Source organism: Melospiza georgiana, chromosome 7, assembly GCF_028018845.1.
Source record: "Melospiza georgiana isolate bMelGeo1 chromosome 7, bMelGeo1.pri, whole genome shotgun sequence".
In the NCBI taxonomy this organism is placed as follows: domain Eukaryota; kingdom Metazoa; phylum Chordata; class Aves; order Passeriformes; family Passerellidae; genus Melospiza; species Melospiza georgiana.
In genome coordinates, this window is record NC_080436.1 from 23,882,173 (window position 1) to 23,894,348 (window position 12,176).

Genomic DNA, 12,176 nt, shown 5'->3' on the forward strand with positions numbered 1-12,176 from the left:
TCCCCACTGGATTGAGCTTTCAGTGCCTGCAGTAGCACCAAAAAGATTCTTGTATCTCCCTGGTTGTCACAGTTTAACCCCAAAAACTATCATACAGCAGCTGCTCCGGCTGCTCCTGTACCCTCAGTGGGATGGAGGAGAAGGTCAGGAGAGATACTAGTACTGATGTGTAAACAAAAGGAGAGGGGAAGACAAAACAGGAGAGACGGAGACACAGGGGAAGACCCAAGAAAAACAAGTTATACAGTACAGTGCTCCCAGCCTTCTGACTGATGCCAAACCCATTCCCAAGCCATGATAGGTCTGTCTTCCTGGTGATCCCCCTCAGTTTTTAGTCTGGCCATGACATTCTATGCTGTGGACTATGCATTGGCCTGATCAGGTCGGCTGTACTGCCCATGCTTCCTCCCAGCTTTTTGTGCACCTGCTCACTGAGAGAGCCTGGGAAACTGAAAAGTCCATGACTTAGGGCAAACATGACTTAGCAGCCAAGGCATCAATGTGTTTTCAACATTATTCCTATACCAAATCCAAAACAGAGCAGTGTGTCAGCTACTAAGAACAAAAATTAACTCTCCCGTAGCCAGAATCAGGACACTGGTTAAATCCATAAATAAAACCTCTTGTTCTCTCCAAAACATGAGCTTCATTTAGCATAGCACGGGCAAGGTAGAGCTTCTCAAGGACTTACTTTTTTCTCACTGGTTCTGTGCTATTTTTGTTTTGTTATTGATTCTGTTGGAATATCAGAGTATTTAGTGAAGAATTACCATGAAGATCATACCATGTCTTGCCACAATTCTTCAAAACTAAAATAAGTTCTTGCATTGTAAAACAATAAAAGATTTACAATGCAAAAACATAAGATCCAGCTACTGGTTGAGCAAAGGCAAGTTTGTCTGCTCACTTCTCCATGGTCACAAATCCACCCTTTTTCTATGCCTAACCAGCATTAATGGAATGGGTGGCCCTAAAAATCTGGATCATGCTGATATGGGTTGGTTTTACTAATGAAATGTAATTTGTATCATTAGATTTTCTGTATCTATGTATGCAATCTGCTCCATCTAGCCTTGCCAAATGGCTTTTTGGTTAAAATATTGATGGCCAAATTGTATAGAAGTTTGGGTAATGCACTTAACATTCCTAAAAGTAGTGCTGAGAGCAGTACTTGGACAACCTGGTCAGAATGCTAAGACTAAATATCTCCTTTAAGTGAACAAGGCTGGGATGTGCTTGTTAGGCACAAACAAGGAGAGCCACAGGGAAGATGGCAATTTTTAAAGTAAGGTTTTCTCCCTACCAGAACAGTTTCTATTGCAGTTCATATATTTTTAAACACTATGGGGTCTAATTACAAAATGCAGATTTTCTAGACTCTAAAGATTGCTCTTTTTTGCATATTATGGGAAAAATATTTACCAAGAAACTGAAAGTTAAACTTAAATACGAAGATATACATAAGGATCTTTTCTTCCTTTCTCCTGTACTCCTTACAGTTATGTCAGTAAGTACTGTAATTATAGAACCAAACAAGGAATGCAGTTACTTCATTATCTCTCCATGCACTTCAGAAATTCTTATAGCTTTTATTCTTTTCTTTATCCAATCAAAGTATTTGACAGCCAGCAAATGCTTTTTTCATAAATATTGTAAGGATGAGATAACATCAACAAGCACAAAATCTCAAAATCTGCTTCTTTTCTTGTCACACTATGAACAGATGCTAGAAAATATATTCTTGATTGCTAAAAACCGCACAATAATTTAAGCCCTTATAAGAAATTTGACCCTTGATATTTTTTTTCAGACATATAAATGCTTGTCAGCAGCTTAGTGTTGCCAGAAGAGCACTGAATAACTCACAAACTCACTAGAATGTTGAAGGATAGCATTTTCTGTCTTCTGAAATATTATCTCATAGTGAATTTTAAATAAGAGGGTTATGCAACTTTTAATACATATTCTGTCATTAACTTTTGCTAAAAAAGTCAATATCTTCTTTGTAAATATCTTCTTTAATAATCTGTATATCCCTAATTTCAGTTTTAAAGAGCAGTAAAGTGCTCTTAGTAAATCTATGTGCTTCTAAGTGTTGCTCTGACCTATGTCAAAGTAATTATATACTGACTGGCAGGAAGAGGCCCCTGAGGTTTAAGATTACATACCATTTCTTAAAATTTTCATGGAAAATTAACTATAAAAATACCTACTCTCTTTTAATATCTAGCTTAATAAAAATAAATTATAGGTTAGAGATATTACATGTATTCAATTTTGGTGAAAGAGTCTTGTAAGTCAATATATATTATTTCCCTGAAACCCAAACAATTTTACTTAACAAACAGGAGAAAAAGGCTGTTCTACTGTTTTGATCATGAGACATGCATGTTTCTTTAACCATTTGAAGATTTTGCCTTGCTGTGTATGTAAATATGTTTAGCTGAATAAGATATATAATTATTTGATAACTTCATGAAAATTTAGCCCTTCATGGCCTCAGCGAGGCACTTGGCACAACAAGGAAGTCCCATTTCCCTCAAACAAGCTTCTATGTGACAGATGGATATCTAGAACAAAAAAAATTAAAATACACTCAGATAATCTTTAAATTTTCAGGTTCCACCACTACTAGCAGAAGTTTTGTTTCAATATCTATCTAAAATTACATTTGGTGAATTTGAGGATGTAGTGGAAGAAAAAATAAAACCTTCTGTATAAGACCTCATTACTTTACCACAAACTGTCTGACAGAGAGTGTTTTAGCATTCAGCATTATATACAAACAGTCACATTATATGATTTTAAAACCTTTAATAAAGACAAAGAGAGTAAGACAAGAAGGCAAGTATTATTAACATTCCCTACCATTAGTATTTCAGGAGATGTTCTTTGGTAGCTGTCCTTTGAAAGACATGTAAAAATATCTTTTACATGTAAAAATACCTTTTACATGTAAAAATATCTTGTAAAGCTGGTATGTGAAAGCCTTATGTAATACTGTGTTTGCACCAAATTAAGAGCACTTCAGCTTTCTTTCAGTACTGGTGTAATCTTCTTAATTGTTCATGTCTGCATAAGGAAGACAATCATCAAGATGACTGAAATATGAAAATCCATTAAAGTCTTTCGGGGAATTAGGTAATGCCTACTATCAGAAAGTCAATGTTAATTTAAATTCCATTTGTTCATTAATACTCGTGTAATATTTATTTTTAGTTGGTTTTAGATTCAGAAATCTCCTTAGGAGGTCGAGTCTGTAGATGTCTCATGGTAATGGTATGAATAGAGAGGAAAAGTACTTGCTAGTTATAGCTTGGCAGCTTCAATAGAACTAATACACAGGAGAAAAGAGAGACAGGAGAGGTTGCTTCCAGAGAAGAAATTTCCATAAAATCTGTTAAAACCATTTTAAAGCTGAAGCAATACTCCCTCATTTTGAGTGCTCTATCATTCTGATTTAAGGTCAGGACAAAAACCGTCAATTACAAGAATATGGCCTTTGCTTGCAAGTCTGATTCATGTTTCTCATTTCTTTTCCTTTCCAAGTTTTTCCTGTTCAATACTGTTATTAATCTTGTTGATAAAGATCTGAAAATTAGTTCAAAACTACCTTTAAAAAGGAAGACATTGTATTGTGTATTTGGGTTAGATCTAAAGAGGCAGATATTCCAAATTCCTTCATTTTTTTCCACTAGCTATGATAATGATTACAACACAATTATCATGGTTCAGCTTCTTCTTTACATTTTCATGTAATTTCATATTTTGGTGTTGAATATCCTTTATTCAATGAGCTCCTTAAATCATAGTAGCTATTCAAGTATCTCAGCAGATGAGGTGCTGATGTGTTTCTAGATTTGCTACATCCTTCCTGGCTTAAGGATGTAGGAGTGATCATCCACTCAGTTCTCAGGGCTGTGTGCCTAGAATTGGAGTACTACTGGAGTGAGTGCAGCAACACATTGGCAAAATAATATTTTTTTCATGTCATATAGTATTTCTTAGAAATAAATATTTCAACATTGTATTTGAACAGGTACATAGTTTTACACAAGATGTTTTATGGATGAGATAAATGTTTATTTTAAAGTTCCCAAAGTAATTTGGGGCTATATTTATAGTTTGAACTTTATTAAATGTTTATGAAATTCTCTTAACATAAAAGGTGCTATGCGTGACTAACCTTGTCAGTACAAGATTTACTTTAATTCATCTGTTGCAAAAGCAGCAGTGACAAAACAGTATTTAGTACTGAATATAACTACACCATTTAAATATACATACACTTCATATGAGGCAAACTTGGTCATGAGGCATAGCAAAGTACCATCTAATTTATTAATGATTGCAACCATCAAACTTTCACATCTACTTTTCACACAGATATCTGTGTCCATCTACCTTAAATCTGTTCAGTTTCACTCAAGCCCTGATACCTTTTTTGATATTTTGTCACCTGTAAACATTGTTCTTTGTTCAAATTTTCTGGATGTGCAGTACTTCTGTTTTAGATGAAAGGTGTTACCTAGGTTGTAAACATGTTACATATTCTTTCTGTGAGTGTACGTTAGACACCTATCTTCTGTTTGTTTGGAAATACACGGCACAAAAAATATTGTGACTTCTTAGCAGAGGTGAAAAAGGTCCAGTATTTTCTGAATAACTTGCATTTTGCATTTGGTCCATGCATTTGCAATATGTTCGAGGGATGAGTGCAGTGCTTCTTGAATACATTGGGAATGGTTCCCGGTTCTTTTCCATGTTCATGTGCTTTGCTTAGCTCTATAGTCACTTAAAGAGCCTGGATGCAGCCCTGTCCCAGACTTGCTCTCATCAAGTGGTAGAATAACCAGGAAACCATACTGTTAATCCATGCAATGGTTTGACACAAATATTTATTTAACAATTCATCGTGACATTAATCATTTATTATTTCTGCTATAATTTATTCATATGCTATTATGCTTCTTTGTTTCTAGGTCTTTGGTTTTTACTGTGTGCATTTGCATTCTTTAATAAATTTAGAATGAGAATGCCTCAGAACAAAATTTATGAATATACATGTGATAGCAGTATGGGTCTCTCAGACTGTCTTGAAACTAAAGTTTGAATAGTAGAATCATTGAGTGATAGAATGGTGTGGATTGGAAGAGAGTTTAAAGATTATCTCATTCCAATCTCCCTGCCATGGGCAGGGCTACCTTCCACTACTCCAGTTTGTTCAGGCCCCATCCAGCCTGGCCTTGAATTCTCACTGAAATGAGGGAATACTGCTATTCCCTCATTTTGTCCAATTGTTTGGATTTTTAAACTCCAGTTTTGCCTAAATCAATTTAAACCAATTTAGGAATAAATGTAACTAAAATTAGATTTGGAGTCAGATTTCAGGGGAATTAGTCCAGTTTACATTCTGTGTTGCTCTGAAGTGAAGCAGAGTGTCTGGAATTTTAAAGCAACAGAAACATGTGAAGTAAGCTTTATTGTCCTTGTTGCCTAATCCATTTTCTTCATTGTCTGAAAATCCAGCGGAACAGTGATATAAATTTTATAAATAGCAGTTCACTTGGCACATATACTCACTGTTCTCAAATACTAAGAAAACCTTGTCAACTCATCAGGTAGGGGACTAAATATATTAAGACTGCTTAAGAGACTAAGCAATGCTTCAGCTTGCTGTTGGCTAATGTGTTTAATGCATAAAAAAGTAGCCAGCACCATTAGTTAAATGCAAGTCTTAGTTACAATACAAAAAATTGATGAACAGCCTCTACCTCAGCAGAGTGTTCAGCCCAGTGCTTGGTGGCTGCTTGGAGCTAGCACATATTCTTTTGGATGACTTAATCACTTCTTTCTTCAAGTGAAAGAGACCAAAGAAGAGTGGTTATTAACCCTCATGTTCTCACAATATTTTCAGAGTAGAATTTGACTGGGTAAGATTAATGTCACTTATATTACTAAGGATGGGGTCTAAGATTTATGCAACTATTTCTGTTGAAATTTTAGACAGAAAATGCTGCGCTGACCCTTAGAATTTTCTAAGATTATGTTTAAGGAGCACGGATTCCCTCAGTCTTGAACAAGCTGAATTCTCAAGTCCCAGAATACTAACTGTAAAAAGAAAGCAAATAAAAGCAGGCAATATCACTGAAAAGGTATATCCCCGTCCAATCACCATTTCATTTGAGTAGAATTATTCATTTTAATAGCTTTTGAAGTGACCTTTTTTTTAAATAGAATTGTTTTTAAATAGCAGGAGAATAAGGACTAAGCAGAAGTAATTGGTGGAAAAGGGGTATGAGATTTCATGAACAATGAATATTGCCCAACTGAGTAATAACTGAAGGTTGTCACCATCTGATGTTTGTTCACCAGCCTGTGTAAAATGAAATGGTGTTCTGAGTCCCGTAGGATTTGGAGATCATTTGCAGCACAGAAGGCAATAATTAGCATCATTGCTGACAATCCCAAACACTGAATAGAGAGAAAATATAATTTACCTTTTGATCCTTAAAGGTTTTGTTCCTTCCTGACAGAATTCAATCAGACTGAAAGAGCAGCCAAAGGAAATTTGTTTTATCTGGTGCTCACACAATGCTTGCTCTTTGCAACAAAGCAAACATTTCAGCTTCCAGAGCCAGCAAATTAAACAATGCTTACAAATAATCCTTCCAAATAAAACTGCAATCCAACTCAGATAACACCAGCAGATAACAAATCCATACTTTTAAAAGATTTAAGCATTGACAAAAGTAGAAGTGAAGGAAAAGGCACTAGTCCTATGGTATCCTTTGTCACACCTTTAGCTGAACTAGAACTATAGCCTCAGTGTAATTTCTCTGTGCATGAAGGTTTCTAACACCACAAAACTCAAAGTGTAGATAGATGTCAAAGACACTAACTTTTTTTAATTTTTGGTTGTGTGCTCTTTCTAATGAGTGTAAACTCTTTTGTAGGGAATGAAAGCCAATGATAATAGGTTTGCTTTGGGAGAAAAACACTACATCTCTGCAAGAAAAGTCATTCACTGGCCCTGAGAAGGCTGGCAAGGTTATCATGTGGTGGATAAATGAATTTCATGACATGCTTAATAATGCAGATTTTATGGATATAAGATATGCTTCTTAATGTTTGCTACAGGGGACAAGAATCAACCTACTGTGCAAAATCATCAATGAATTTATTGGACCTGGCAGACACCATGAATTTCACAGAAATCTAGTTTGCCAAAACATTAAATAATTGAAGCTTAATTCTCAAAACTACAATGAAGTAGTTTTTGTTCTGTATTTGCTATGTTTACTGATTACTGATGTGGATATTTCTTATTTTAGGTTCTATCCTTAGGGGCTGATGTTCTACCAGAATATAAACTCCAGACACCTCGCATCAACAAGTTTACTATATTGCACTACAGTCCTTTCAAAGCCGTCTGGGACTGGCTCATTTTGTTGCTGGTCATATACACTGCCATATTCACCCCCTACTCTGCTGCCTTCCTTCTGAACGACAGTGAGGATCGGAAGAGGAGAGAGTGTGGATATTCCTGCAGCCCACTGAATGTTGTAGACTTAATTGTGGATATTATGTTTATCATTGACATTCTAATAAACTTCAGAACAACATATGTAAACCAGAATGAAGAAGTGGTAAGTGATCCAGCAAAAATAGCAATTCACTACTTCAAAGGCTGGTTCCTAATTGACATGGTTGCTGCAATACCTTTTGACCTGCTGATTTTTGGCTCTGGCTCTGAAGAGGTAAGCTTAAATGAATAAGAAATCTTAAATCTTAATTTATTACTTCACGATAATATTCTGTCTATCCTAAAGTATTTTTTGCTTGTCATTTAATAGCTGCTTAGTATTTTCCATCCCATCTTTCAAAGTTAAACTAAAATTAAATCTTCCTTTGTAGAATAAGGCACAATGTTAGCTTTCATTAAGAAGAGAAAACATTGCATGATTCAGCTAGAATTTTTCAGTTATACCATATTTGACACTGTCTTGAGAAATAATAAATATATTGTGTGTGAAGGACTTGGTCAAATGGTTTTTTATAGGAAATGCTGCTTTGATTTGTCACTTACTTGTTAAAAACTTTCCATGATGCATGTAAGTACTGTGTTGACATTGCTTCATTAAAATAATTTTTCTCTGCTCAAAATATTTAGGTCAGATGTTTACTTAGCAGAAAACAGGTTAGTTGTAGCATAAACTATAGTAGTTATCAAAGAGATTTGGCTGATGTCAATTTTATGAAGAATATGGACTATCAAAAGAAGCATGACATGCATGATCTATCTACACAACAGAGTAAAAAATTGTTCAATGTATGCATCCAAAACTGGCCTAAAGGTATATAAAATATATTCTATATTCTGGATTCCTGACCCAGCTCATCCAAAAAAATTATTTAATTTAAGAAGGGATAAAATCATAATATTTTCTCTGAAAAGTAGAGAATTGGGTTTGACTTTTCTGTGATACACAGAATGCAGAATTTTTTTTTAAAGCAGCAAACTAAGCAAAACGTAAATGAGGAGTCTAATGAAACATGAGATTAAACCTTGCCCTAAAAATAAATGTTACTAAGGAAAGCTATAAGACAGAGAGTAATATAAAGGACAGGGGGAACATATTAATAGTTCTCTTACCAGAAGAGAGAACTTTTTTAGTCAGCAGGTGATTAAAAAGCTCAGAGATTTAAGAGAAAATTTGATCACCTTTTGCATTCATTATCTGTGATAGGTGTCCATCTTTCTGCTGGTAACTTTTTCTGTGGTTTCGAAAGCACATACACATGAAAGACCAACATTTTCATAATGGCATCACTTCTAACTCAGACTACAACTTTGCCCTCCAGGCATGGTCTGCATTCCTTTCTGATCATTGATCACTTGTCATTGCCAAAAAATTATTTTCAATGATTAGAAGTGTGTAACATGAAGGGTTACAACAGGGATCAATCCCAAAGTTCATTGAAGGAGTGCCCCTGAACATCATTCTTCCCCACCTCCCCTGGTACAGGTGCTTTTAAGAGTAAAGTGCCAGGTGCTAAAGTCCTGCTAAAGGGACAACTTTAACATAAAATAACATTGCAGATTACAGTAACAAACAAGTGCATTCTTGCAGATGAGTAGACAAATTTAAAAATGTGGAAATTGAAACAGAAATTATTGGACCATGTAATGACTTTTTCACTATTGCAGATGTAAGTAAATTGATTATTTATTTCCTCAAAATCTAGTAATTGACCAGTTTCTCTAGGTGGAAAAAATGGCTTTGTTTATCTAAGCAGCAATGATGTTATATGGATTATGTTCCATTCACCATGCCATCATAGCTTCTCTCTCTCATTCATGGTATTGAACATGTTAATCACTTTTCTAAGCTGCTACTTACTGCACTTTTTCTTCCTACACTGCTAACTATAATATTTCACCAATGATCCCTTTTTCATAGTTTAGCAAGAAGAGGCAAATGTAAAATTGACAGAATGGAGCATTTTTCATTTAATAGAATTTCTTAAGTCATGAAAGCTATCTTTTTTGTAAAATAGCTCTTTTTTGTTATCTAGAGATTCTTCAAAGAAGATCCCTAGTGAAAAATTGTATTGAATGGTCTTTTTGTTAAACAACATAAGCTCTAAAGAGAGCTCCATGTGTGCTCATGCAGCTTTAAAACACCTTGATATCAAGTGGAGTCTTGAAAGGGCAGGAGATAATAATCCAAATACCACATACAGCACTCTCCAAATGCTTCTATTTGAGCCATACTTTTTCAACTATAAGGAAGCAACAGAGTTAGACTGCTAACTTTCCAATTTCTAAAATAGGGAAATAATATAATTTTAATTTTTTTTTCTGCTTAATGACTCAAAATGATGATGATGGGTAGTAAGTAATTCTCTCCTTTTTTGTGTGTGTGTTGTGAAAGTTAGGTGGCTTCCCTGATATTTGGGAAGATAAAAGTAATGAGTAGATGGAAAGAAGAGAAAAGAAAAAAAATCGAATGTGATTATCCAACCACTCTTGAACTTGTAGTCCCGCAGATAGGTATGATGGAAACAGAGAAGCAAGCAATCCAGAAAAGAGAGCAGCATCTATCAGGTTGTTCTTTGCAGATATTAATGGCTGGCACCAGATGGAGTAAGGTAACTGACAGAGTAGGCACCCTGCCTCCTTGGGCATTGTGCTGATCAAGGTATTCCAGCACACCAACAAAATGATGTTCCATGAGACGTAGTTCTGAAACCAAGAACTTCTGTCCCTGGCCAAGTGACACATGGAGGCTGTACTGTTACTATGGGAAGGCTACATCTATGCTGAGAAGTGGACAGCATGTTAGGCACATGAAGACTTGTGGACTATGCTTTTCACTTCTGCTGCCAGCTCTCTTTTAGTGTTAAAGCCTCTTCACTGTGTTAAAGAAAATTAAAAGTGAGGATGAGTTTTTTGATGCTTGAAGCATATCTAGTCTCATTCATGCTGATTTTACCCTTGAAGAGATGAAGTTTTCTTGTGTTATGTACCTTCCACATACTCCAGAGCTCAAACTGATGTACCTAAGTATAGGATTGACACTGAGTATGAATATTATTAGCAAGTTTTATCTTAAGAATGCAGTGGAACATGATGACATATTATAGATTAACAATCTACCATCTGATCTATTTAAGAGGCACTGTAAGAATATGTGATCTTGCATGACGTAGAGATATGACTACATCTGTAATAGAATGTTTCAAACACTAAAAACAAATCTTAGCTTTTCTTAAGGGATCATAAATATATAAACCTCATCTACCTACAAAGAAAAAATAACATAATCACAATATTTACATGTTTCTGAATCTTAGCCTAGGCATAACATTTTGCAGGGTGTGGTCTTTCAGACTATTGAGGTCACTAACCTTCTTTATGTAAAGTTATTATTTGGGGTATTAAACTGAACTAAGGAATGCTACCATACATTATCCTCTTGCTCATCTACTCAGAAAATATGAACAATTCATTGAGTTTTCCACTGAGAAATGCAGCCAGGAAAGGCTTGTTTTGTTCCAAGAGCTTTGGGGTTTTACTCAGAAACATGGTAAATGAAGGATTTAATAAAACAAAAACTAGTCTTGTACTTGTTGCAAAAAAAAGAGCTTTCCTGTTATGCATATTACTGTCAAAGTGGTTTGTGAGGCTTGGAAAACTTTTCCTGTTAAGTGTCATGTAATATACATGCATGTTAAAACAAGAAAACAAACCAAACAAACAGACACACAAAACATTAAAATGTGTGCAGTCTTGGCATTTACTGAATAGTTTAATATATGTTCAGACTTAATTCAAGGAAAAAAGGTAGCTGAGGGGTTTTTTTTCATCCAGCTGTTCCTCTTAACAATGCTGTCCATTCCTTCTACAAGGAATTAGCAGTTACTAATTTAACTATGAAAACTTACATTAATCACCTCTACATTGCTATAAAAAGGTCAAAGCCTCAAAGAGGCTGCAATGAATAATAGCACACAACTGCACTAAAAATCTTGAAACACATTCCTTCTTTAAAGTTCTCCAATTTACTTTTATAGTGGTGTAGTACTTTTATTACTGGCTTTTGCCACTACACCTACAAGATGCAAAAAGATTAATCTGAAGGAACTTTTACATGATGTTCTGTTCATAGTGCTTTATCTTCTTTCACCTGTATGAATGCTTCTATCATTACAAACAGGAGGAATCTTGCAGATATACTCTTTGAGACACTTCTGCCCTAATACTTCACTTTTCTAGACTATGTGCGTCAGGGCATTGCAAGGAGTTTCTAAGTCAGGATCAAATACAGTCACACAGCTTTCTTCAAGAATACTTATTACCTATGTTGACTTATTACCTATGTAGTCATATAATTATGAGTAGTTCTAATAATTTACACACTTTATCATGTTAAAAAATCATTAATCTGTTGGATCATTGAATCCATTATGGTCAACTCAAGAGTCCAGATCAAGTAAAATATTCAACATGAAAGGGTATTTAGCACATAATGACAACTTCAATATATCTTGATTTTAAATGTACATTTCTCATTTTTTTCCCTGGTTTTATAATGAAATTGATAGCTTAAAGATAGTGAAATTAAATTGACATTGAAATGTGTTCTTCTACTCTTTGTGTTGATTCCCCA

The 12,176-nt window shown here is 34.9% G+C and overlaps 1 protein-coding gene across 4 annotated transcripts in view; it reads left to right on the forward strand.

Annotated features, from left to right (window-relative positions):
• KCNH7 (potassium voltage-gated channel subfamily H member 7) overlaps positions 1-12,176 on the forward strand; it is a 207,502-nt gene that overhangs the window by 157,128 nt on the left and 38,198 nt on the right. For all 4 annotated transcript variants that reach the window (XM_058027488.1, XM_058027492.1, XM_058027491.1 and 1 more), the window contains one exon: positions 7,335-7,760. In XM_058027488.1, the coding sequence (XP_057883471.1) occupies positions 7,335-7,760 (426 nt within the window). The remainder of the gene's footprint in view (positions 1-7,334; positions 7,761-12,176) is intronic.